The following is a 24,554-nucleotide window of genomic DNA, read 5'->3' on the forward strand; positions in this document are numbered from 1 at the left end:
CTATAAAAGTTTAAGCTGGAAGTGTGCAACAACACAACAAATATTTTTTAATTAAAAATAAATAAATTACATTTCAGTGGGAGGAATGGGAGAGGGACCCCAGCCTGCACTGTTCCTCTTTCCCCTGGTGCAGAGAGAAAATAGTGCAATGAGCAAGCTCATGAACTGCTAAGTATAGAGAGACCCAGCTGTGATTCTGCATGCAGTTCATTGTTCATGCACATGGAAGCTTGTGTAAAAAAGCCCTCTGTCTAGAAATGCCCCTGGTCAATCTGGTCTAGAAACTAATTCCTCCTGCTCCCAGTCCCAAATAAGCTGTTCTATTGAAACAGATGGGAGTTGTGGACAAGCTCTGCCCATGGGGCTTGTGCTGGAATGCTTCCCAGTGGATTTGGCCCTCTGAGCTGTCCTTAGAAGGACAAGAGAGGGCATTAAACCTGTGCATGCTCACTGTGCAGCCCTTGCCCTAGGCTTTGACTCTCTGTTGCCTCTTCCCACCCAGGCGCTCTGGGGTAGGCAAAGAACTTCCCAGTGCCTCCAAACCACAGTGACTATTGCACATTCCTACCTCCCTGCTTTTTCAAGTGTGAGAGATGTGCGTGGATGCGAAAAAACCCCCATTTAATTGTTGTGGATGGGACGAGCCTTGGGTTCTCTGCTACTTCCCTGGGGTTTCTGATGAAAATAACAACAAATATTTATATACTGCTTGTCAACAAAAGCTTCCAAAGTGGTTTACATAGATAAATAACTTTATTTATATTAGGGGAGGGGAGTAACAGCAGGAGAGAGGGCATGCCCTCATTTCTTGCCTATGGGCTTCTCAGGGGCATTTGGTGGGCCACTGTGTGAAACAGGATGCTGGACTAGATGGGCTGCCTTGGGCCCGATCCAGCAGGGCTGTTCTTATACATAAATCAACAAGATGGGCTCCCTGTCCGCAAAGGGCTCACAAACTAAAAAGAAACATAAATGAAACATGATTGTGTTGGCATTCAGTTAGAATGTCAAATCAGTAATGTTTTGAGGATTTTTTAAAAAAATCCTATTCAGATTGCTTTGACAACTTCGTCCAAGCTGACCTTCTGAAATTCTTGTGCTCGCTGGTAATATGCCTTTAAGATGTAGGAGATAATTTCAGTTGAGAAATGTTGACCAGCTTGTTGGGCAGGACACTCTTAGCAAACTCTTTGGCTTGTGTTTCCTCACCTGCATCCAGTATCTTTCAAAGCCTGTAAAGCTTTTCTTTCTCTCCCTCCTGTTAATGGTTAACTCCATCCTGGAAGGAAATGTGCTTGTTTCTTTGCTTTAGGCTGCTAAAGCACCAAATGGCTGCTGTTACCTTGTTCCTACAGGGCCAGCCCAAGACTCTGCTGTTTTGTAGTTGCATTGTGCACTTGGAGAGATGCATCTCTGGTCTCTTGCACATGCTGGGTAGGGGTGCAATGGCTACTGACTCCACAGGCCACTCTCTCTGTGTGACACCGATTCTGAGGATTGTATGCTGCTCCATTGGTGACCCTATTAAATACTGCCACCCAAGAAACGGGTAGGGTGGATTGTGCAGGCTCTTCAGCTGGCCCTGTGACTAGAAGTGACTGCATAGACATTAGTGCCCATTGCTTTTTGGTGTTTTAACTACTATTAGTCATGATAGTTAAATGGAGCTTCCATGTGAGAAGGCAATATAGCTCTGAGTGCCAGATGCAGTGGAGGCAAACCAAAAGGGAAGGCCATTCCTATCCTGCTGAGGGCATTTAGCCAGCCACTGGTAGAAATGGAATGCTGGGTTAGATGGTCTCATTTATGCAAAAATATTGACACCATTTATGCAAAGCTTCTTGAGTATATCATAGTTCATGGCTTTAACTTGGGGAAGCATAAAGCAAAATGTGGGTGCCCAATTTCTATATCGGAAGGGGTATGCAGATGAGGGGAAGTGAGCCAAACTTCCTGCCGGTTCCATTGTCACCCAGCCTGCATCCCAGAGTGGAAGTGAGCTGAGCCGAGACCTGAGTTGACTGACTACTACAAGAAGCCCATGTGCAGGAAGTGAGAGGGTTCAGCTCCCCTCATCCTGCCCACCACATGTGATTGTAAAGGATTCAACCCTCACTCCTTGCTTCATACGTGAATAAGTACATGTGGCTCCCTCCTGGGTTAATAAGCATACAGTTCTGGTGTCACATAATTAATTTGTGTGTGTGAAATGGGTTAATGGACGGGCTTCCCCCTGAGCTCTTGGAACTGGACTCATTGCAGCTACGTTGAGTTTAAAATACAGTGGTGTGTCTCAGCTGCAACTACAGTTCTGTTTTTAGCATATCTTTCAGGTACCTCATTGTACATCCCATTAATTCAGAAAGCTATTTCTAGAGAACTTTCTTGTGTTCTGAGTACCCTGCCTGGTAAACACCTTTTCTACCCTCCCCCCTCCCCCTTTTGAGTGAATGCAGGCGTGCTAAGAAGGCACAGTGACCTTTGTGGGTGTCTCTGTTTTGCTGTGGTTGCCAGGGTCCACTGGAGAGGCTCCTGTGTCATGGTGCCAACAATGACTTCTGGTCTCTTGATTTCCCCAGGAGGTGCAATCCAAGTGGAACATGGAACTGGCCAATGAAAAACTAAAGAAAGAGCTGGAGGAGGAACTGAAACTTGACAGTGAGCAGCTGTGCAGCCATGCCTGGTACCATGGCTGTTTGCCACGGCAGGTAATTTTTTTAAAAAATTTAATTTTACATTTTATATCCCGCTCTTCCTCCAAGGAGCCCAGAGCGGTGCACTACATACTTAGGTTTCTCCTCAGAACAACCCTGTGAAGTGGGTTAGGCTAAGAGAGAAGTGACCGGCCCAGAGTCACCCAGCTAGTATCATGGCTGAATGGGGATTTGAACTCGGGTCTCCCCGGTCCTAGTCCAGCATTCTAGCCAGGGAGGCAGAGGGGTTGGGAAATCCCATCTTAGTCATGTCTTACTTAGACTTCCCAAACACTCTGACCTGCTCCAAACTGGCTGATGCAAGTACACCAATGTAGCTTTTTCTAGGAATGGGTAATACTTGCAATGCCTTTGTCTGGGTTCTGCCTGGGAGAAGCCGGTCAGGGCCTGCACAGTCCAAAGGACAGGAGGAAGGAAGGTTCAAGAAGCCTGGAGCAGGGACAAGGACAGAGAGTTGGGAGTGTACAAACTGGAAGTAGTAATGTGCACGGACCGGTTCGGAGGCCATTCTAAAGACACGGGGTGGTTTGGGTTTGGGAAGATGGGGTGGGGGGTTTCAACAAGGACCGGGGGGGGGCTTTACTTATCCCTCCCAAGAACGGCACCGTATTTCATTGAGCAATTGGGCGGCAGGATATCTCCCTGCCGCCCGCTTCATTCCCTCCCCGCTCAGCGTGGCGCCGGCGGCTCCTCCTCTTGAATTCAGAATCGGGCGGCAGGATATCTCCCAGTCCCTGCCACCCCCTTCAAAGCCCCGCTCGGCTGGCGGCCGCCCCCTTCAAGCCCCCTGCCGCCCCCAAGACCCCTGCCGCCCCTTCCCTTCCCATTGCAAGAGGGCGGCAGGAGAACTCCCCTGCCGTCCCCTTCCCCTTTGCCGGCTGGGCTGCAAATGGCTTCTAAGAAGCCTTTTGCGCGTGCGCGCAAAAGGCTTCTTAGAAGCCATTTGCAGCCCAGCCGGCAAAGAGGATGGCAGGGAGTTCTCCTGCCGCTCGTTTTCTAAAAGAAGCCATTTGCAGCCCAGCCGGCAAAGGGGAAGGGGACGGCAGGGGAGTTCTCCTGCCGCCCTCTTGCAATGGGAAGGGAAGGGGCGGCAGGGGTCTTGGGGGCTGCAGGGGGCTTGAAGGGGGCCGCCGCCAGCCGAGCGGGGCTTTGAAGGGGGCGGCAGGGACTGGGAGATATCCTGCCGCCCGATTGCTCAATGAAATACGGTGCCGTTCTTGGGAGGGGTAAGTAAAGCCCCCCCCGTCCTTATTGAAACCCCCCACCCCAGTGCCGGACCGCAGCTCCGCGGTTCCGTGCACATCCCTAACTGGAAGGGCTATTTCATCAGTAACAAATGGCTGAAACTGAGGAATCGGGAAGCCTCCACCCTTCTCCTGGTATTACTCAGCCTCATCCCCTGCAGCTGTGTTTGCTGCTGTCTCCTGCTCCTGAGGTGACCCTTTACCTCACAAGGAGATCTTTCCTCTGCCAGTCTGCATGCTTTGCTGCCCGTTGAGCACTCTGCTATTGTGCTGCTCCTAGGTGGGAATTTGACAGCATTCCTGGGGGTCTGGTGGGCATAGGAACATAGGAAACTGCCATATACTGAGTCTGTCTAGCTCAGTATTGTCTTCACAGACTGGCAGCGGCTTCTCCAAGGTTGCAGGCAGGCATCTCTCTCAGCCCTATCTTGGAGAAGCCAGGGAGGGAACTTGGAACCTTCTGCTCTTCCCAGAGTGGCTTCATCCCCTGAGGGGAATATCTTGCAGTGCTCACACATCAAGTCTCCCATTCAGATGCAACCAGGGCAGTCCCTGCTTAGCTATGGGGACAAGTCATGCTTGCTACCACAAGACCAGCTTGCCTGGGCCTTGGATCTCCAGAATGCAGTCCTCCCCAGGAGTCATCTTGCCCAGGTGTTCTACAAAGCTGAGAGGGATGGAGCTGAGTAGCGGAGAGATCTTTTAACTCCAGATCAGGCCTTCTCAACTTTGGTCCTCCAGCTGTTTGGACAACAAGTCCAATAATCTCAAGATATAGTGGCCAATAGGCAGAGATTAAGGGAGTTGTAGGCCAACATCTGCAGAAGAGCCCAAGTTGAGCAGACCTGCTCCAGATCAAGCAAATGGCTATTTGTGGGCTCCTCCTCTGAGCACTCCCCAGGGTCCCAATTGAAGGGGTCCCCAACAGCTTTCTAGCCCCATCTCCAAAACTTTACATGAAGGTGCCTTTCTCCTTTTTTGTTAATCTCTTTTGGGCCAAGAGGGACTGTTTAAGCCAGGGCTGCTCAACTTCGGCCTTCCAGCTGTTCTTGGACTACAACTCCCAACAGCCACAGTGGCCAGTAGTCTGATATTATGGGAGTTGTAGTCCAACATCTGCAGGAGGGCTGAAGTTGTATAGCTCTGGTTTAAGCACAGACTGCTTGTGTGTGCTGAATGGTGGTGAAACACAGAGATGGGTCTGTACTTTCAAACTGCTCTTGCGAAAGAGCTTTATCTTTATTTCACAACAGAAGTGGAAATGGCCACATCACGTGTCTCTTCAAAGAGAGAGCTGGCCTATACCTCACTCACTCGGATGTTATCAACTGGCTTCCATGGGTTGGAGGCATGGGTTGTCTTTGGGGACCTCTGATTAAGGGCAAGGCAAGGTTGTTGTTCCTTTCAAGAGTTGTTAGAAGGGAGAATTTGGGGATAGGGCCGTAGGTCAGTGGCAGAGCATCTGCTTTGCGTGTAGAAGGTCCCAGGTTCACCCCCTGGCATCTGCAGGTAGGGTGGGGAGAGACTCCTGCCTGAAAACTTGGGAGAAGCTGCTGCCAGTCAGTGTAGACAATGCTGAGCTAGATAGACCAAGGGTCTGACTCAGTATAAGACAACTTCCTATGTTCCTATAGCTGTAGCCATTGCTGTCCAAGGTATAGCCGTCCTGAAGTGGGCTAGATTAATTGTCTCTCTGTACTCTACCACTGGCTCCTTAGATCTTATTAACCTGCAAGAAATAGTTAGTCCTTCTCTGTTTTGCTGAGTGGGTGGCTGACAAAACCCTTCCCTCCCTCTCTGCCCTTAGGAGGCAGAATCTTTGCTGCAGGAGGATGGAGAGTTCCTGATCCGTGACTCACGGTCCAGCCTGGGTGACTACGTGCTCACGTGCTGCTGGGCGGGGCACCCTCTGCACTTCAAGATCATCCGCGTGGTGCTCCGCCCCCGAAAGGGCTATTCTCGCACCCTCTTCCAGTTCGAGCAAGAGCAGTTTGACAACGTGCCTGCCCTGGTGCGGTTCTATGTGGGCAACCGGAAGGCCATCTCTGACGTCTCGGGAGCTGTGGTCTCCAGGCCTGTGAACAGGAGCGTGCCCCTCCGCTGGCTGCAGGAGCATTACAGCGGCACCCGCCAGCACCCTGGACCAGCTAAACAGAATGAAGCTCCTGCTCGACGGTACAGTTTCCGTGCAGCCAAAGCTGGGTTGAAAATGGCGGAGGGGAACCTGCTCTGGTAAGGGCACAGGCTCTGTGAAACTGCAGGAGGGCTGGGGACAAGGGGTTGCAACTGGGGAAAGGTGGGTGTGATTTTCCTAGGCTGCAAATCTGGGTATACCTGCTTGGAAGCTGAGACCTATGACATGTGTCTCTCTGCAATTCACCGTGTCTCGTCCTCAGTTTCTCATCTTAAAATGGGAATAATGTTGATGGATCTGCCGGAATTGTGAGGCCAAATAATAAAGATTGTAAAGCATTTTGTAAAAATTAAAGTGCAGGAGAAATTATGTAGTGGTATGTAATGGTGTCGATCATTGCCTGACTAAAAAGTGAGATTTACCTATCTGGTGTTGGAGTCAAATATACTCAAAGTAAGTCATACACATAACAAACGGGGGGATGTGTGCACTGAGCATGACATTAGCTGAAAAGGAAACAAACAAACCCAATACTTCACTCAGTATTTCTTTGTGATAGTACGGAATCCTGAAAAATGTCAAGTCTAGCAGCTCAGATGAAACTTTTCCAAGAGGCAATAAGAAGAAGCCTTTTCCAGTAGGGTTGCCATGTCCCCCAGAATTTAGGGTAGCCCCTGGATTTTGGCTCCTCCACCCAGCTGCTAAATTCCACCCGGATTTACATGGATTTTAAAGGTGCTGCCCGGATTTTACTCTGGATCGGATCACATGGGAGGGCAGAGAAGGAGGAGAAAGTATACAAATCTGTCAAATTAAAAAAAAATGCAAATTAGGCCACCCAGATTTGGGAAGCTTGGGTATGACAACCCTATTTACCAGAGGCAGATTCCAAAAATAGGCCTGTCCCTGAAAGTAAGGATAGCTGGAGCCCATGAAGCCCATCTCACTTGTCTGCCTTTGTTCTGGGCCATAATGTTTGAGAGAACAGATTGATTCCTTGTTGTGGATGGAATTCAGCACTCATCTCTTCCCCATGTGAAAAAGGCCCACCCTATGTTGTGGCTGCTGGAATCTAATCGCCATGAGGTCCGTGTGAGTTTTAAGAGCGGTTGGACAACTCTGGAAATCCCAACTTGAGCCAGCTGGTCAATGGCGTGTTTGGACTATCTGGTTCAGTAAATCAGTGTTCTTTCTTTGCAGGACAAAGGACAGAAGTGGAAGTGACCCCAGCTTAGACCAGTTGGGTCATAGACCCTCCCTTCACAGTGCCCAGTCAGATAGCAATTTACTGACAGGTAAGTGGGGGAGGATAGACTCAAAATGGTGTGTGGCCACTTTTGCCTATAATGAATGGGACAGGTAAGGATTAATTTCTCCTATATCTGCAATGCAGTCATTGCTGAATTTAAAGACCCAGGCTGTTAAGTGTTCTTAACACAACTGAGGAGAAAGACTCCACAACTTTTAGGGATAGTTTGTTCCATCTTTCAGTTGTTCTTGCCGTTCTGTTGTCCAGGGAGACAATGGATGGTTAGCAAAACAATACTGCAAGTGGGGTGTAGAAGTCAGTGTAACCAAAATTGCTCCATGGTGGATGGGGGTGGAAAGGCAGAACAAGAGGCTCCGAAACACAATTCAGTGCATGCCATACTCCTGAAAGAATTTGGAAGCTTTTAAATGAAAGGTTTGGTCTAGTTGTGGAGAGAAACTGAAAGGTTTGGGGGGTTGTTTTGCAAAAGCTTTGTGTGGCCTGCAAAAGAGCTTTCAGGTTGCTTGCAGACGGTAGGTATTGCATAGACTTCACTGTTTCCCTCACCCCCAAAATTCAGGGGTTGTTACTCCTGCTTTAGCATTAGCATGTCAGAGATTCAGCACAGGAGATGCTCATGGCAAGTACAGTAAGGATATCCTTATCAGGCAGAGGTGATCTTTGGTGTGATTCATTTATTTTATAAGCTCCAGTGCTTTATTTGGAGTTAACTTTTGCCCTTTATTTTGATGGCAAAGTCAGACTGACTGAGTGGTGTGATTTCATTAACTAAAGCTTGAATCACAGATTAAAAATGTGTCTAGTCTGTGGGACCAATAACAACCAAAATTCTGGACTTGAGACTCTTGAAAGACCTGCCAGGCTATAATTGTACTGACTTGATCTTCTAAATGTTTGGAAAATCTTGGTTGCAGAATACCAGGTGAATGGTAGAACAGAAAAATAGATCACCTTATGTGCGCCTCAGAAAGCCCCAGGACTCTTTCCAAAGAAAGATGGTAATGACTAAGTCCCATTGAAATCATGAAAAGAAGTTTATCAGATAATTTAAGTTCCATTATTTTCAGTGGGACTAGTCATGATTTTTTTTTAACATAAGCTATGATGTTTAACTTTTTTTTAAACTGCAAAAATAAAGGATCACTCCCCCATAAATAATTTAAATTAAATATTTATGATTTTTTAAAGATAGGCAGATCATCAATTAATTTCAAAATGGAATGATTAATTGACAAGCGCTGGTCTTGTGGTAGCAAGCATGACTTGTTCCCTTAGCTAAGCAGGGTCCACTCTGGTTGCATATGAAAGTATGAGCACTGTAAGATATTCCTAAAGAGTGGCAAGAGGCAAAAGAGCCAATGGGGAACATGGAGGGAATTGTCAGCAGGTCAGCCCATGCTTTAGGTCACCGATGGGAAGCCTGGAAGGGCGGGAAAATCAAAGAGATGTCAAACACAAAATGGAGACTGACTCAGAGAGCGCCACAAAATGGAGGTCCGAAACAGCAAAATGTTTTGTAGCTGAAAAAGGGATGTTTCGTTTTGTATACAAAACTTTTGGGTCTTGAGAAAGGGCGATTCGTTTCAGCTACAAAACACCCGAAATGGCCCGTTTTGAGTACAAAATGTTTTGTACCCGAAATGTTTCACACATCCCTACCCCTTAGGGGATGGAGACGCTCTGGGGAGAGCATCTAGGTTCCAAATTCCTTCCCTGGCATCTCCAAGATAGGGCTGAGAGAGATTCCTGCCTGCAGCCTTGGAGAAGCTGCTGTTGGTCTGTGTAGACACTACTGAGCTAGATGGACCAAGGGTCTGACTCAATAAATGGCAGCTTCCTATGTTCCTATGAATTTACCCCAGGAGTTTTTATACTGTAGTGTAGCATAAACCTATTAAATGAAAATAAACGTGAAAACTATTCATTGGTTGACAACAGTAAAAAATGGTATAAAACAAACAAACCTGACTACCTTGCAGAACCAGTGGAAATCATGCAAATAGATGCATTGTATATTCATTTTTATAATTTCTACTGCAAAATGGTGTCCTCTTGTTGCAGCCTTTGGGATTTCTGCACTTCCATTGGTCTGATTTAATAGAAGTGGCATGAGGTTAGTGGATGGTTTGGAGCCACATAACCAAGGAATTACAGATTGTTTCGATCAATCAAAAAGGCAAGCCAGTTGGTTCCATTTGGGGTTCTTTGTAGCCCCGAATAGCATTTGGCAAACAATGTCCATGTAAAAACGTGTTTGATTCGGTGACCTGAGTGAATGAAGTTTAATTTGGGGGCTGGAGTGTGAAATAGTCCTGCTCATATCCAAATTGTCGTCCTCTCTTTATTGTGTCCACAGGCAGCCCAGAAACGTCACCTGGAGCCCAGGACAGGAGTCCGCTCCCTCCCCTGTCTCCTGCATTCCGGACAGGCAGTGATCCCGTCCTGCGGCCGAAGGCAACATTTTCTCCTCCACTGAAGGGTCCAGCACTGAGTGGCTCCGAGGGGCGGCTCCACTCAAAGGCCCCGCCCAAGCCTCTCAGGGCTCCATCCATTCTAGTGAGTGACTACTGTGAGCTGGTCCCCAAGGTCCCCGAAGGTCCCCGTAGTCACGTGGAACGCCTGCAGATGGAGGAGAGGTGGCGTGGTTGGGCCCGCCTCACAGAGACTGCCTTCGGCTTTCTGGACTCTGAGGAGGTACCTTCTTCCCTGCCCCTCTTGGCGGAGGCTGAGGAGGAACCAGAATTTGAACGGCCCCTGATGGAGACAACCTCTTCCTTCCGGCCTTGCCACTTCCGCTCACTGCTCTTGCCCCTCGACAACAAGCCCCTGGAGCCCAACGCCCTCAAGCGCCTCAAAGACCTCTTTGCCCAGCATGATTGCAAGACAACAGCCCTTCATATCCTCCAGATGGACTGCCAGGTGAGGAAGGGCAGGCTTTAGGGGAACCGCTGCTACATTCATTCTTAAGACACCTGGGAAAAATATGGATGGTTGGTGCTCTGATTTGCCCAAAACTGAGTTGAGGACTCAACAACTGGGCTAGGAGTTGAAGTGTGATTTCCACAGGCTCTCTGCTGAACTATTGGGCTGGCTAGTGCTTAAAACAACTGGGTTGGAGGGAAACGTTCTCCCATTATGGGGCTTAACCCAGAGCCTCAGCTTCTTACCCAGTAGTTCTTGGCACTGATAGTGTGGTCCATAATTTTCTTTTAAACTATTTGTCTGGCACAATTTCCGTCTGCTGCTGTACAGGCACAACCTGCAGTGCAGTATGTCTGAAAATATTTATTCTCAACATGCCACAGAAATCTCTGTCAAAGTCTGAGAAATTGATTGTGGCATGTGCTTTCGTGGGCAAAAGGGATCTGTGGCCCACAATAGCTGAGGTTTGTGTTAGTCTTTAAGTTGCCCCCAGACTCTGTTTGTTGCTGCAGCAGATAAATACAGCTTTCTGCCATCCATGTGTTGTTAAGAGCAGAGGTGAAGCCAACATACAACCGAAATGATATTCTCCTCCCCCACTGCTAGATTAGCAACATTAGTATATTAAAATTACATATTTTATCTTATGTGATCTATTAACATAAAATATATCGTAAAATATACTAATGTTTTTTCCTTGTTACACGACTCCATAAAGAATAAATAGAATCCAGAAACCATAAAAAGGTGAGGAAAATGCAGCATGAAAAGCCTTTCCAAAATAGCAGCCACTGAAAACCTCCTGAATCTTAAAAGCCAGACAGAATCAAAATGTGTCTTGGCCCGGTGGCAGGCAGCCAATGGAGAAGGGGCAAGATGAACTTCTTTGGGGAGGGGATCTCATGGCAAGTTGAGCTGTTGATGGGGGCCCAAGGGTTAAGGGGCAGAGAAGCCCATGTGGTCAACTTGTTCTATTTGTTCATGTTCAGATGGGGCGATGGGGAGTATCTTATTGCAATCCCATAGTTTACAGCCCTCAAAGAAATGTTTTGCTTCCTAAAATGTTGTTGTTGTTTTTAAATGTTTAATTTCTCCCATCCTAGTGAATCAGGTCAGGCCCTAATGTTGGAGCCATCATAAAATAATAAATTGCATATTATGTTGATGGTTGAGCACTTGCTCTGTAACACTTGTGACCGCCAGTCACAGAACACAGACTTTTGCACCACCCTTGAATCGGAAGTGTGGCAGTCTCTGAGAAACTTGCTCAGAGACAGGGAGGGGGTACAGGTCAGCTGTTTCCATCTCCTAACTTTCCCCCAAATTTCCAATCCAATCTTCAGGCTGTCAGGATCACTGGTGTGTCCAAGGAGCAGCAGCGGTCAATGGGGGCGAGATCAGGTCTGGAGCTCATAACTTTGCCTCAGGGGCATCAACTGCGGAAAGATTTGCTGGAAAGGTAACTTCTGAATACAAGTGGGGTAGCTGGCAGACTGCCAAAGGGGAGAGTGACACGGATAGGATGGCTTTTGCTTATGCTATCCCTAGGGATCAGTTCTTCATGGCTGATGGGGTTACCATTTAGGTGTGTCAGACTGAGACATTTGCTAAACACAATTTGTAGACATAGAGACATAGAGAATTTGTAGACATAAAGCACTCACCCAGAAAAAGATTTTAAAGGTTGTTAGAAATGACTTGTATTGACCACAATTTTTGTGGGCTTTGATATGTACAGACAAGTGTTAACTTGGCGCACATATGCTTGGGAACTGGTCTGTATTCACCTTCAGTTAATAGTCTCAGGGGCAGCAAAGTCTTGTAAGCATTATATCAGATTACACGGTAGGGTTGAGATGTAATTCTTACCAAAGTGAAAAGTTGCACATTTCCCAAGAGAGATTTCAGTATGTTAAAAATCCTAAGAATTGGGAGCTGAAATTGTATGGCACTAGAATTTGTTACAGTTGGAACCCTTGCCACCCCAAAGAGCAGCTGGGCTACTGAATTTGGGACTGTTACTTAATTCCAAAATGCATACTCTGCCCTGGCTGGGATCTTTGCAGGACCACAGCCTCACTAAGGGGCCTTGGGCAAGCCTCCCTCTCTCCATATGCAGTTTGTGGATAACACTAACCTCCCTTACAAGTCAACACTGACTTGACCTGACTCAATTAATCAATCACCTTACAAAGCTGTTGTAAATATTACAATAAATGTAAATGAAGCACTCGGAACACTTGAAAGTACTATGTGCTGTCATTCAGAAACAGCCCCCACTAAGGTGGCATTTAGCAACATTAGCTTCCTGAACGATGATGGGAACAAATTTTGTCTGGAAACATGAGAGGCAACGCAGAATGCTTTCTGCATGTTTAGAGCAACGTGGGTGCCTCTGTCTGTGTCTTCCTGATGTGTTTGTCCTGGGAGTCGCAGCCAGTGCCTCTGCCATTCAAGGTTCCTCTGCTCTGTTTGCCAATCCTCAGGCACCACCTCCTAGCCCTGGGCATTGCTGTGGACATCCTTGGCTGCACTGGGGCCGTGGCTGAGAGGGCAGCCACCCTGCACAAGATCATCCAGTTGGCTGTGGAACTCTGGAGGTCAGCAGGGGACCTCTTTGCTCTGTCTGCTGTGATGAGAGGCCTGCAGTTGCCACAGGTAAGGGTGAGGGTTGCTGTGGAATGGATGGACTCAGGGATTCACAGATTTAGACTTCACTCACTAGCCAGCCATTATTTGTGATCGCCACCAAATCCCTCTCTTCCCTTGGATCCTACAGGCAGAGGGCTTCGGAGAGAAGCTGCTCTTCTGTCACTTGCACTGGGAGATGGAGATGGTAGGAAACAGCGGGAGCCCTCTCCTACTGCTCAGAAAGGATTCCTGCTGTTCCTTGCCTCCTCAAAAGTGCCTTTGTATGTAGTCCAGAAACTACAATTGGTACAGAATGCGGCAGCCAGATTGGTCTCTGGGACAACCCGAAGGGACCACATAACACCGGTTTTGAAATAACTGCACTGGCTGCCAATTCCAGGTGAAATACGAAGTGCTGGTTGTTACCTATAAAGCCCTTAATGGCTTGGGTCCAGGCTATTTAATCCTTACGATCTTCTGGAGAGGTCCGGTTATGGATGCCACCAGCTCGTTTGGTGGCGACCCATGACTGGGCTTTCCCTGTGGCTGCCCCAGGGCTTTGGAATATGGGCAGTTGACAGGCAGGACACAATTCTTAAGTGCCAGGTCAAGGCAGCCCCCTTCCACAGGGCTTTTTGGTCCCCCCCCTTTGCTTCTCTTCATGGTCTACTGCTCTGATCAGTGTGGTTGCTCATTAATATTCATAGAATGCCTTAAAAATGTGGTGTCCTATATGCAAGCTGCCTTGGAAACATTTTAGTTGAAAGACAGGTTACAAATAGTGGCCAACATGGTGCGCAGTGTTCTGGAGCCAGAATACTCTGCAGCAATGCTGCTGCAGACGCATAAAGCAGTCCCAGTGCTGTTGAGAAGGGGTGGTTGCGCAGGCAGCACTACTGCCGTTATTCCCCTTGTAGCAAATGGGAATAACTCTGGCAGTGCTGTTTGCACAACTGTTCCTCCACAATGTTGTGGCTGCTTGATGAGTCTGCAGCAGCCCTGCCATGGAGCGTTCTGGTGCCAGAATGCTGGGCATCAGTTGGTCAGTGGCCCTAGTCTCTGGTAAGTGGAGGGACACTGCCTCTGAATATGGAGGCTCCATTCCTAGCTATTATAGTCACCTATGAATTCATCAGAGGTGAATGTGTCATACCAAACTGTCAGTGAATCTTCGTAAGCTGTTGATGCACTGGATGGGAAGTTGTTGTTCTTTCTGCACTTACTGTTCAGGTCCCAGTTTTGACTTGCAATAAAGTATGCAGATTTGTGCAAAACCAGCTGGTTTGCACTGACTTCCAGTGAATGTTCTGCCAGAGAGTTTGTGGCCCAGGATAGGAAGAGTCCTAGCTGTAGTGCCCAGAAGAAATGGTTCTTTATTGAAGACAAGTACCTTACCTGGCCCATGGCTCAAGCTTTTCTGTGACACACTTGTGCAGTCAGGCAGCGGAGTAGTGATGTTTCTGCTTTGTTCTCCATGCTTCCCTCTGCAGATCACACGGTTGGAACAAACATGGAGGCAGCTGCGCCAGAGCCATACTGAGAGCGCCATCGCGTTTGAGAAGGAACTCAAGCCCCTCATGGGACGTCTCAATCGGGCTGAAGGTGAGGCCTAAGTAGGCCTTGCAGTCATTTTGACTGCAGTAGAAGGCAGAACCGAGGCATCCTATGTTACGCAAAACATTGTGCCTGCATTGTGAGGTGGGTGGGGGGAGCTAGCCCCATTTCTATGCACTTCAAGCTAATTTGTGCAGTCAAATCCGATCACTGTGCAGCCTGCTGCTATACCGATGTACTCTTGGCAGGCTTCACATGAGACTGCAATGTGCCTTTGGGTCCTATTTGCAGTGAGGAATAGAGCTGGGAGAATGGGTTGATTGATTAAAAAAAACTTGTAGTACGCTTCTTCTTCATTCCAAGTGGCTTGCAGCCAAACCAAACATGCAAAAAAAGTGTGGAAGAATTGGGTGGCTGGGAGCAGATTTTCTGCAGTTTTTACCAGCCATGTTGGTAAGGTCTCAGGCATCTGGCTATGGCTGGGCAAGACCTCCAGCTGAAACCCAAGAGAGCCACAGACACCGCAGCCAATGCTGAGCCAGATGGACCAAGGCTCTTACCCTGTATAATACAGATTCACATTGAGTGTTTGCATAGGATGCTGCTTTATAGGCCATTAGTCCAACTAGCCCAGGACTCCCTCCTCTGACTGCCAGCATCTCTAAGAGTTTCAGGCTGAGGTCCCTTTTCCAATCATGTTGCCTAAAATCCTTTTAACTGAAGAGGAAACCTGGGACCTTCTGCCGCCGGAACATGTGGCTTACCACCAAAATATGGACTTTTCCCCTTGGAGTTTTAAAAAATTTATTTGTTACTCAGTAATTGATGACAGTTCTGTCTCTGCCCTACAGGGAACTTGGTCCTCTGCCCAAAGGCGGTTGCAGTCCCCCACATCCTGCCCCTCCTCTGCCTCATGGAAGGAGAAGAGCTGTGGGGCAATGACGAGGAGGCATGTGATGCCCTCCTAAGGACGCTGGAAGCGGCTCGGTCCATTGCCACCAATGCCAGTGCCTATCAAGTCAGTGCCGAGGCTAAGCTCCACGGTAAGGTAGTGCTGCTGAGAGCAGAGTAGGCAGTCTACTCCCAGGAGGAGGAAGGTGGGAAATAGCCATTCTTGGATCTCAAAGGGGAAGGTCAAGGAAGGGGCACACCCACTGCGGCATGTGTCATACTGGTGGGCATGAGGATCCTGGGATGATGCAACATTGCTCAGACTGCCTTTTGTTTGGTTCTGAGGCTGCTGAGTTTAATCTCACAGTGAAGCTTCATGAGTTACAACCACCACGGAGGGTGACTCTGGTGCCTGATCTAGTTGTGGGTCTCTGGCACCCATCCTCATTTGCTGTGCCCTGCCACTTCCACCAGCAACTGCTGGCAGGATGGGTAACTTGCCACAGGCACTCCAGACTCATCATTTAGGCTGTTTCAGTGGGATAATTACGGTCTTTGGAGTATACATTTTCAGTACAGTACTTGGTAGAGCCAGCGTGGTGTAGTGGTTAGAGTGCTGGACTAGGACCGGGGAGGCCCAAGTTCAAATCCCCATTCAGCCATGAAACTCATTGGGTGACTCTGGGCCAGTCACTTCTCTCTCAGCCTAACCTACTTCACAGTTGAGAGGAGAAACTTAACTATGTACACCCCTCTGGGCTCCTTGGAGGAAGAGCGGAATATAAATCTTAAAAACAAAAACACAAAAAACCCCCAACCAAAACACATCACAGTAATATGTTGAGAGCTTTGCAAGGGATATAGAGCGGGATATAAAATGTAAATAAAAAATAATGTGCATTGTTACCCATTTTGACCTCTTCTCATGCATTTTCTCCCGTTCTTTCTAATACTGCAGGGTTACAAGCCACCCCAGAGCTCCTGGAAGCTTTCAAGACTGAATTCTCATTGCGTTTATTCTGGGGCAGTAAAGGAGCTGAGGCAGATAAGGCTGAGAGGCACAGGAAATTTGAGCGGATCTTGACCGTTCTTTCCCAGAAACTAGAGTGAACAAGGCATGCGTGGAACAGCTTTGTACCTCGGGCACACCGGATGGAATGAAAGCCAGGCAGGGCAAGCGGAAAGTGCAAGACGTGAAGGAAGAGCTGCCTCCGCCCGACTCCTGGACCGCAATGCTGGCAGAGCTGAATTCTGCAAGGGCACGGGCCATCAGAGATGAGATGGAGCAGGGGCCACTGGTGTAAAGTGCCAGGGGTCCTAAGTAGTACAAGCATTCCTTACAGGAGACAACCAGCCCCTTCCAGACTGGCAGGGCTATTTCTGGCTTATTTAGATTTGGTAATGCTGGTAGCCTCTGCAAAGGAACCAGTGTGTAATAGGGAAAGGGGCCTTTTCTCAGACTGTTAAACACTCTACTTTAGGGTATTTCTTAAGGGGTAATGACTGAAGTTACTGGCAAACCTCAAAAGCTACTAGTAGATGTATCCCCACTATTTTAATACATGCACACAATAGGCCTGTTTAATACTGATTAGTTACAGGTCTGTATGTATTCCACAGTTAAACATCCATAGTGTGGAATAGAGTATTGGCTGCAGCATCATAAGCCAGAGTTGGTGGAAAGCAACCAGATTTCCCACTCCCATGACAGCAAGGAGTTTAGGGAGAGCATGTTCTTGATTGTGCAAAGCAAGCAGTTGTGTAAATTATACAAGAGTTGTATACATTGTTTTTCTTGGTATGCAGTTGTGTGGTGGGTATCCTGGTTCTTCCCTTTCTTGCTGTATGGGTTTAAGCTGCTCTCCGCCCCCCCCCCCATTTATCCGACCTTTCTTGGGCATAAGGCCAGTTGCAGCACTAAACATTCACAGGGAATTATAACTGGGGGTGGCACACTCTCCACTCTTCTAAGCTATACAAGGTCTTGGGGATGCTAATGGTGGTATACATAAAAGATAAAGTGTGCCATTGAGTTGGTGTTGACTCCTGGAGACCACAGAGCCCTGTGGTCATCTGTGGTAGAACACAGGAGGAGTTTACCATTGCCTCCTCCCACACAGTATGAGATGATGCCTTTCAGCATCTTCCTATATTGCTGCTGCCCAATACAGTACCAGTGGGGATTCAAATCAGCAACCTTCTGCTTGTTAGTCAAACATTTCCCCACTTAAGGTGATCTGGTATACATAAGGCAGACTTATTTGGGGCCCACTTGTGGCAGAGGGAAGCAAGCTCAGCAACATAGCAATGAAGGCAACAGTTAGGGCAGGACAGAGGACGGGACTGGGTCTAGCACAGGGGTGAACAAGTCAAATACCCTGGTGGGCCACAACCAACCATGACGTTGTAGGCAGGGGCTGAAGTAAACTTTCCCCACATTAGTGATTCCACTAACTATTAAATATTAATGAAAGCAATTAGTTACCCACAGCACAAGCTGGTAAGAGGAAGTTCCTAGCAACCTTTCCTCTTCCCTAGCCTCCATGTACTTCCAACACTTGCAAAGGACAATTTTGAAAGGGCGCTGACCCCCACCAGGTCCATGGGGCAAGGTGGCATTTTGTACCTCACCTCAGACACCATAATACTTTGGGCCACCCCTGGGGCCAGCAAGAAGGTCCATGCAGGCTGGATCTGTGCCCCAGGCCGTATGTTGTGCAGGCCTGGTCTAGCAGTAGGCCTCCTGTTATGTCTTTGGCAAATCTTGTATTAAAAACCAACTGGACAGTTTTTAGCTGTGTTTGTAATCTATTAGGCAGGCCTAATGAGGCTATAGCCTGTTTTTATACTGACTGTCACAGGTGACACTTTGTGGCAGAAGTATTGGGGTCTCCTACTTTGCTTCAGACGTATTGATGGGTAGTCTCTACTTCCCGCTTCCCCTTGTAAGGTGTTCAGACAAAGGGGGCTTTCTCCAAGTTTGATGTAATTAGTCCCCACTGCAGAAGTACTTCCTGGATTATAAGTATTTACAGAGGGAGGGGAAAAGGTTCCGTGACAAACTTGATAAGGGCACCATCACCACCACCACCCACACAGAATTGGAACCATTCTGTGATTTGGTGCTACTGTATGGCCAGACTCAAGAAAACTGAGATTGTGGGGAAAGTGAAACCTCTTTCTGTTCCAAGTTCCCCCTTCTAGGTCTTTAAATTAACCTGCATAATCTTACAACAGGTTTGCAGCTAGGTGAGGTAGTCTGACATGTGGGGGAGAAGTGAGGTGGAGAGCAAAGACAGACAAAACCACCATTGCTCCCTAATGAGGAACATACAGACACGCTGCAGTCTAGCATTTTTATAAACTTCTTTAAAAACCCACACTTGGAGGCCAGAGAAACAAAAAAGTCAACTGCACAGGCACCCACAAGCTAACTTCGTCTACTATTTACATAAAGTGTAAAAAGGCACCAGGATGACCCGGGAATACATTCTACATCTTGAGAAAGAGACTGGCTCAGGCCCCTCTCCCCTCCTCCTCCTCCCAAGCCTGCCCCCTCTTTCCAAGCATGGAGGGGTAGGAGCCAGGGAGAGCATACAGTTTGTGAGTAACAAGCTAAACTGAATGGTAAAATAAGATTGGTCACTGTATAAAAAGGCTAGTACATTAGAGTGTCTTTTTTTTTTTTAAAGAAAAAGAACACACCACCACACACAGATACAGAGAGCTGGGGGACAGGGGAGAAGATGGGGTAGAGGAGGCCAGGATGCCTGGCTTCCCTGACAGCAAGGGCTCCGAGGAAACACGGAGCAGGCACTTTTGAATGGCTGAATGGGCCAGGCCAATCAAATTCAGAAAATAAAGTGCATTTCAAGGGAAGAGTATTTGGATGTTGGTTTGGTGCCAGTATGGCATTTGGCCTGCCCTCTGAGCAGAGGTCCTCTAGGTGGTGCACACACACCTAACAAGTATCAATGGCAACTGAGCAGCCTGCCAAACAACCATTCTCACGATGTCTCTCTCTCACACTCACCCCGCCCCCACGTCTCCTCAAAAGGAGAGCCAAAGGCAGGCATAGCAGCAGTCAAGAAGGAAGTCACAGCCCCCCCCCCCCTTCTCCATTGTACTGAGAAATTTCAGAGATTCAAACCATGCACACCCACCCCTCCAGTATGCAGAGGGTGTATGCAGTCTACTGAAAGAGGCATAAAGCAGCAACTTGTCTCTAGGGGAGGTAGCTCTGCTCCACCCAGCCAGGCTTCTCCACCACAGCAGGCAGAGAAGCCTGGTTCTTTCTAGCAGTGCAGCTGAGAGAAGGAAAACCATGTGTAGTACTAAATTTGCATAGGCTGGAAGCAGATCACCAGGTTTAGGGTCAGGAAAACTAGTCTCCTCCTTTTGGGCAAAATTGTAACTAATGGCAAATGAGAAAGGGGGTGGTGCTTGTTAACCATGCCTTCCAGAGAACATTTCACAAGGAATATATGTAGCTATGCTTGCCTTGAAGGCATGTAGCAAGGGATGGGGGCAGAATGACTGGTTGGGTATATGAGTATAATAAAGCCAGTCTCCCTCTTGTGCTCTAATCCAAGATCTCATCTTGAGTGGGCAACAGCCACCCACTTCTTTCTTCCATAAGAAGTCTTCTCTCCCACAGCTCTGCAGTAGTGATTTGGCGTGAGATTCCTTCTTTTTACCGGCTCTGTGCACAGGGGACATGGTGGAGTTCTTCCAAGTCAACTTCCAATGCTGTATCTCTTCCACCTGTGCCCTGATGTTGGTTTGTAGTCTCCAAGCTACAGCTCTTGGGATGCCACCATTACACCCTCACTCAGTTGAGACTGACCCGCAGGTAAGAGGTAGGGACGTAGCCCTCACCCCCTTTACTTCGCCGCACACGTGTCCATCCATCACCTTTGTCCTCCTCCATCAAGCTAAGCTCTTCACCCTCCACCATGGAGATAGTACCCTCACTAGAACCTGGGAGGGGAAAGCAAAGAAGCAGGTGAGTGAGCTGAAACCGAAAGCTACATGGCACAACTATTCACAACCAATTTGTAGTAGGAGACATCTAAATAAGTAACTACAGCAGGATGAGCGAGAAAACAAAAGTTCCTTCAGACCGAGGATTAAGCGGATCTTGCAGTAGCAAGAATGAACTGTCCCCTTTGCTAATTAGGGTTCACCTTGGTTTGCATTTGGATGGGCAACGGCATACAATATTCTGCATTATGATATTCTGCTTAGAGAAGGGGGTTGTAGCTCAGTTGTGTAGAGCAGGGTTTCTTAACCTACTCCCATCATCCTCAGCCACCAAGGCCATGTCTGGGGATGATGGGAGCTGTAGTCCAACAACATCTGGAGGCTCAAGGTTAAGAAACCCAGGTGTCAAACATCTGTTTTGCCTGCAGAAGGTCTCGAGTTCACTCCCTGACATTTCCAGGTAGGGCTGAGAGAGAATCCTTCCTGAAACCCTGGAGAGCACTGTTCCCGGTAAGGCGTGCACACTTGTGCGCACTCACAAGTTCTTGGATGTCCACTCGGTTCATTTTAGATTCCGCTCAGGTTGAACTAGGAAGGCCCCATTTTGAATGCAGGTGTGCACACACTGCTTTGATACCGCTGCCCAGAACAAAACTCATTCCACACAGAGAATGAAAAAATTAGAGGGACCACTGCAGGAGAGCAGCTGCCAGTTAGTGAAGACAATACTGAACTAGATGGACCAATGGTCTAACTCAGTATAAAGCAGTTTCCTATGTTCCTAGCTCAACATCTAGGCTGGACTAAAAGCAGAAATAGTTATTGCCCCTGCATACAGAAGTCAGCCTGAAGATTGAGATCTCTACTCGCCATGATGTTGATGTCCCCAGCCAGAACATCAACAAGGATACATCTGTAGATGCTCTCTCCACAGCATTAGGAAGACCCTTTTGACCCTGTCCGGAATTCTGTGGGGATGGTTTTGGAACAGCCTGTTTGCATGATAAGGGTCTGCAGGAATGCAGAAAAAGCATAGAATGTGGTACATGGTTTCCCAAGCGTTTCAGCATTCCTAATTATTTTTTAAAGAGCATTTTCCTGAGCCTTATGGGTACAACAATATACTTAAGGGAGTAGCCAAAGGCTCACAGTGAAAGATCTTAGAACACTGCTGAAGCAAAGCAAATGTAGACCTGGGCTTCCTATCTAGGAGACTGATCGTGTCAGAGCAGGAAACGAGCATTTGCTTAAAAAAAAAAGTTTGAGCAATACTGGTTGAATCCCATGAAGCTAGAAAGAAGAGCTGCTGAATAAAGCTTTAAAGATGTCAAAGGCTAAATCTTCGGTGCCAAATTGCATGTTTTATATCATTTATTTATAAAATAAATAAAATAAATTTTGTATGTTCACCTTTTGCATAATGCAAAGTAGCTTGACTCACAATTTATATAAGTTTACAGAAGTTTACCAACTTCTCTTGGTAGAGATGTTCAACATCTTGGTAGAGATGATTAGCTTCCTATATCTAGGGCTGTGTAATCTGCATTAGTTTTCTTATAAAATTGTTTTAGTGAGGCAGGAAGAGACGTAGAAGACAAAGTCTTTTAGGGGGACCCCCCCCCACCCGCCCTCACAAGTCTTGCTTTTCCTCCCAGCCCTACCCATTAATTTGAGGCAAGTCAGGACAGCGTTGATTAAGAGTAATCTATGTTTGCCTCTCCATGCTCAACTGCATATTTCACAAGCCTATTCTCTGGCACTCACAGAGCGAGCAGAGTAAAACGGCACACACTTGTCCCAAAATCAAGGCTCTTGGTTGTGAACACAGCACTTGGGGAATCTTGCTGAACTAGATACCTTCAAACTGGTAGAGGGCTACACAGGTGCCAATGGGTGATGCCAATTCCTCCTCAAAGTCCTCATCAAACTCTGTGTAGATTGGCTGGCTGAGGGTGTCCTGGTTCTCATCTGAGTGACTGGTGTCAGGACTGCAAGGAAAGTGAGAGGTGGAGTGGAACTTGCAGCAGCAAAGCCGGCCCTGCTTCTAGCAGTGGGATCCAAGTCTGCCAAGAATCCAGGACTGCTGGCCTCTGTCCAGAATTTCCATTGAGAAAGTGCTTCCCTGCAATTCCCAAGCTCCCTTGAACTCTGACCCACTGAAGGCCTAATGCACAATTGGAAGGTGGCCTCTTTGTTTTGCGTGTACAAGCTTCAATTATTATATTTGTGCAAGTGCCAGAGGGACTAATTCATAGCAGCTAGTGTGAAGTCATGGGGGTGGGGGAGAGAAAGAGCAAGTCAGAAGGGATTTTTTTCCAGTGCTCCCTCAGCCCCACCATCCCCCATCAACCCCTTCACAAATCAGTGTACAGTGGTCCCTCTACTTACGAAATTAATCCGTTCCGAATGCACATTTGTAAGTCGAAAAATTCGTAAGTCGAAAAGCGGTTTCCCATAGGAATGCATTGGGAACGGATTAATGCGTTCCGGAGCCTAGAAAAAAGACCCAGACCCCCAGTAAGGCTTGCAAACTGCACAGGAACATTTCTTTTCAAGAATAAACAGGCAGTAAACAGGCAGGCAAGTCAAGGAAACCGCATGTAAAATTCGTAAGTCGAGGAAACCCCATCTAAAAATTTGTAAGTCGAAAAAACCGCATCTAAAACCGGATCTAAAACTGCCGTTTGTAACTCGAAAAATACTTATGTCGAGTAGTTTGTAAGTCGAGGGACCACTGTACTCAATCCAGAGTCATAATGAGTCTATAGAAGACGCCTGCAAAATAACTCCAGATAAACTATGCAAGTGAACTAAGCCTGCATAGGCTTCTCACCAATTTGAATGCAAAGAAAACTCACCAACTAGGATACAGTGATAACACTTGGTGATAACTATGATACAGTGAAACACTGATAACAGTGGAAGAAAATAGTATAGAAATACCACTGACTGCAGTTGCAAATGGGTCACTCTGTTCTTGCCATTTTTTTAAAAAAATAATTCTATATATTGGGCTGTACACAGAAGTGGCAGACCTACTGCCACCCTTTGCAATTTGTGGCCCCCTTGTTTACAGCCCTTCTTCTAGATGTCCAGAAATAGAAACAACTGAGCTGGCATCAGAGTTTACTCTACATTCTCTCTCCAGCCCTTATCAATAAGGGCTCAGAGACAGACAAAACCTATTTCACTGGCCTGAAGCTATTGTTCTGTCAGAAACAGATGGGGGGGTTGAGGTGGAAACAAACCCTTGTTCCCTGGGTGTAGCTAAACTGGGTTTCTAGGAAAGAGTGAACTCTCTGCTGCTCAAAGGAAGTGCAAGATCTTTGCTCCATTCTCTGACGCCAACATGGCTCATGTCAACTTGCTACCAAGGAGTGAGTGGGCATCTGCAGCAAAAATTGCCATTTGGGAACACAAAGGAAAGAGAATGAAAGTGCCTGAGGCCTGGCTCTTTCTTCTCTTCTGTTCTCCACACATGGGGAGGGCTACCTTGGAATAGCCACAGGTCCTGGACCTCGCCCCCCCAAACCCAGATCTCACCTGTCTTTCTCGTGTGAGCAGTTGTTGTTGTTCAGGGCACTGGTGTGATCCAGGTGGCGATTGTAGCGTGTGACCGAATCAGGGCGGTTACTCAGCACCCTGCTCTCTGCATCTGCTAGCCAAGCCTGCATGGAGACCAGCAGATGGATATGGGTTAGGGAATTCTGTGCTGCAGCACAGAATTCACCGAGTGGGCTGTTTGTTAACAATGGCACCTAGGCTGTTTGCACAACTCTTCCTTCCAGATATAGGTTCTTGAAGGCTGAAAATGTGCTTATGGTTTGGATAACCTGCTATGTGGTGCACTGAATACAATGTAGATCTTCTCCATTTTCATCCTCCCCACCAGAGTCACAAACAAGAAAATCTGCTGCTCTCCTAACCTGGCTTCATTGTGTGACTTCCAGGGCTGGTCCTAAACACTGTCATGTCCCAGTTGGAAAAGCCAAATGGCACTCTCCACCTCCTTCCCCCAATTAATACTGAGCACATTTAACTAGGACGCTTCCCTGTGAGAGTCCCATGGAAATGAATGGGAACCCTACTACTGTGCTCTTGATTATTCCAGTGAGCACTGACCTTGATCAAGAACTGGCCAAGAATGTGTCCCTAGTTCAAATCCAGTGCTGGCTCCAGGATTTGGTAAGCCCTGCACAAGGCACCCTTTA

General features: G+C 47.5%; 2 protein-coding genes across 10 annotated transcripts in view; one reads left to right on the top strand and one right to left on the bottom strand.

Annotated features, from left to right (window-relative positions):
- Positions 1–18,150, top strand: part of LOC128344363 (breast cancer anti-estrogen resistance protein 3 homolog) — a 36,672-nt gene extending 18,522 nt beyond the window's left edge. For 5 of the 6 annotated variants that reach the window (XM_053294352.1, XM_053294349.1, XM_053294351.1 and 2 more), the window contains exons 2-10: positions 2,580–2,708; positions 5,766–6,190; positions 7,293–7,387; positions 9,719–10,281; positions 11,628–11,743; positions 12,771–12,942; positions 14,406–14,517; positions 15,321–15,512; positions 16,319–18,150. In XM_053294352.1, coding sequence (XP_053150327.1) covers positions 2,601–2,708; positions 5,766–6,190; positions 7,293–7,387; positions 9,719–10,281; positions 11,628–11,743; positions 12,771–12,942; positions 14,406–14,517; positions 15,321–15,512; positions 16,319–16,470 — 1,935 coding nt within the window. In that variant the 5' untranslated portion in view covers positions 2,580–2,600 and the 3' untranslated portion in view covers positions 16,471–18,150. The remainder of the gene's footprint in view (positions 1–2,579; positions 2,709–5,765; positions 6,191–7,292; positions 7,388–9,718; positions 10,282–11,627; positions 11,744–12,770; positions 12,943–14,405; positions 14,518–15,320; positions 15,513–16,318) is intronic. The other variant, XM_053294348.1, reaches the window with a different exon arrangement.
- Positions 18,151–18,702: 552 nt separating this feature from the next.
- TRIP10 (thyroid hormone receptor interactor 10) overlaps positions 18,703–24,554 on the bottom strand; it is a 111,375-nt gene continuing 105,523 nt past the window's right edge. For 3 of the 4 annotated variants that reach the window (XM_053294355.1, XM_053294354.1, XM_053294356.1), the window contains 3 exons: positions 23,887–24,011; positions 22,201–22,331; positions 18,703–20,340 (listed from right to left, as the gene is read on the bottom strand). In XM_053294355.1, coding sequence (XP_053150330.1) covers positions 20,192–20,340; positions 22,201–22,331; positions 23,887–24,011 — 405 coding nt within the window. In that variant the 3' untranslated portion in view covers positions 18,703–20,191. The remainder of the gene's footprint in view (positions 20,341–22,200; positions 22,332–23,886; positions 24,012–24,554) is intronic. The other variant, XM_053294357.1, reaches the window with a different exon arrangement.

The sequence above is a fragment of the Hemicordylus capensis genome, chromosome 2 (assembly GCF_027244095.1).
Source record: "Hemicordylus capensis ecotype Gifberg chromosome 2, rHemCap1.1.pri, whole genome shotgun sequence".
Classification (NCBI taxonomy): domain Eukaryota; kingdom Metazoa; phylum Chordata; class Lepidosauria; order Squamata; family Cordylidae; genus Hemicordylus; species Hemicordylus capensis.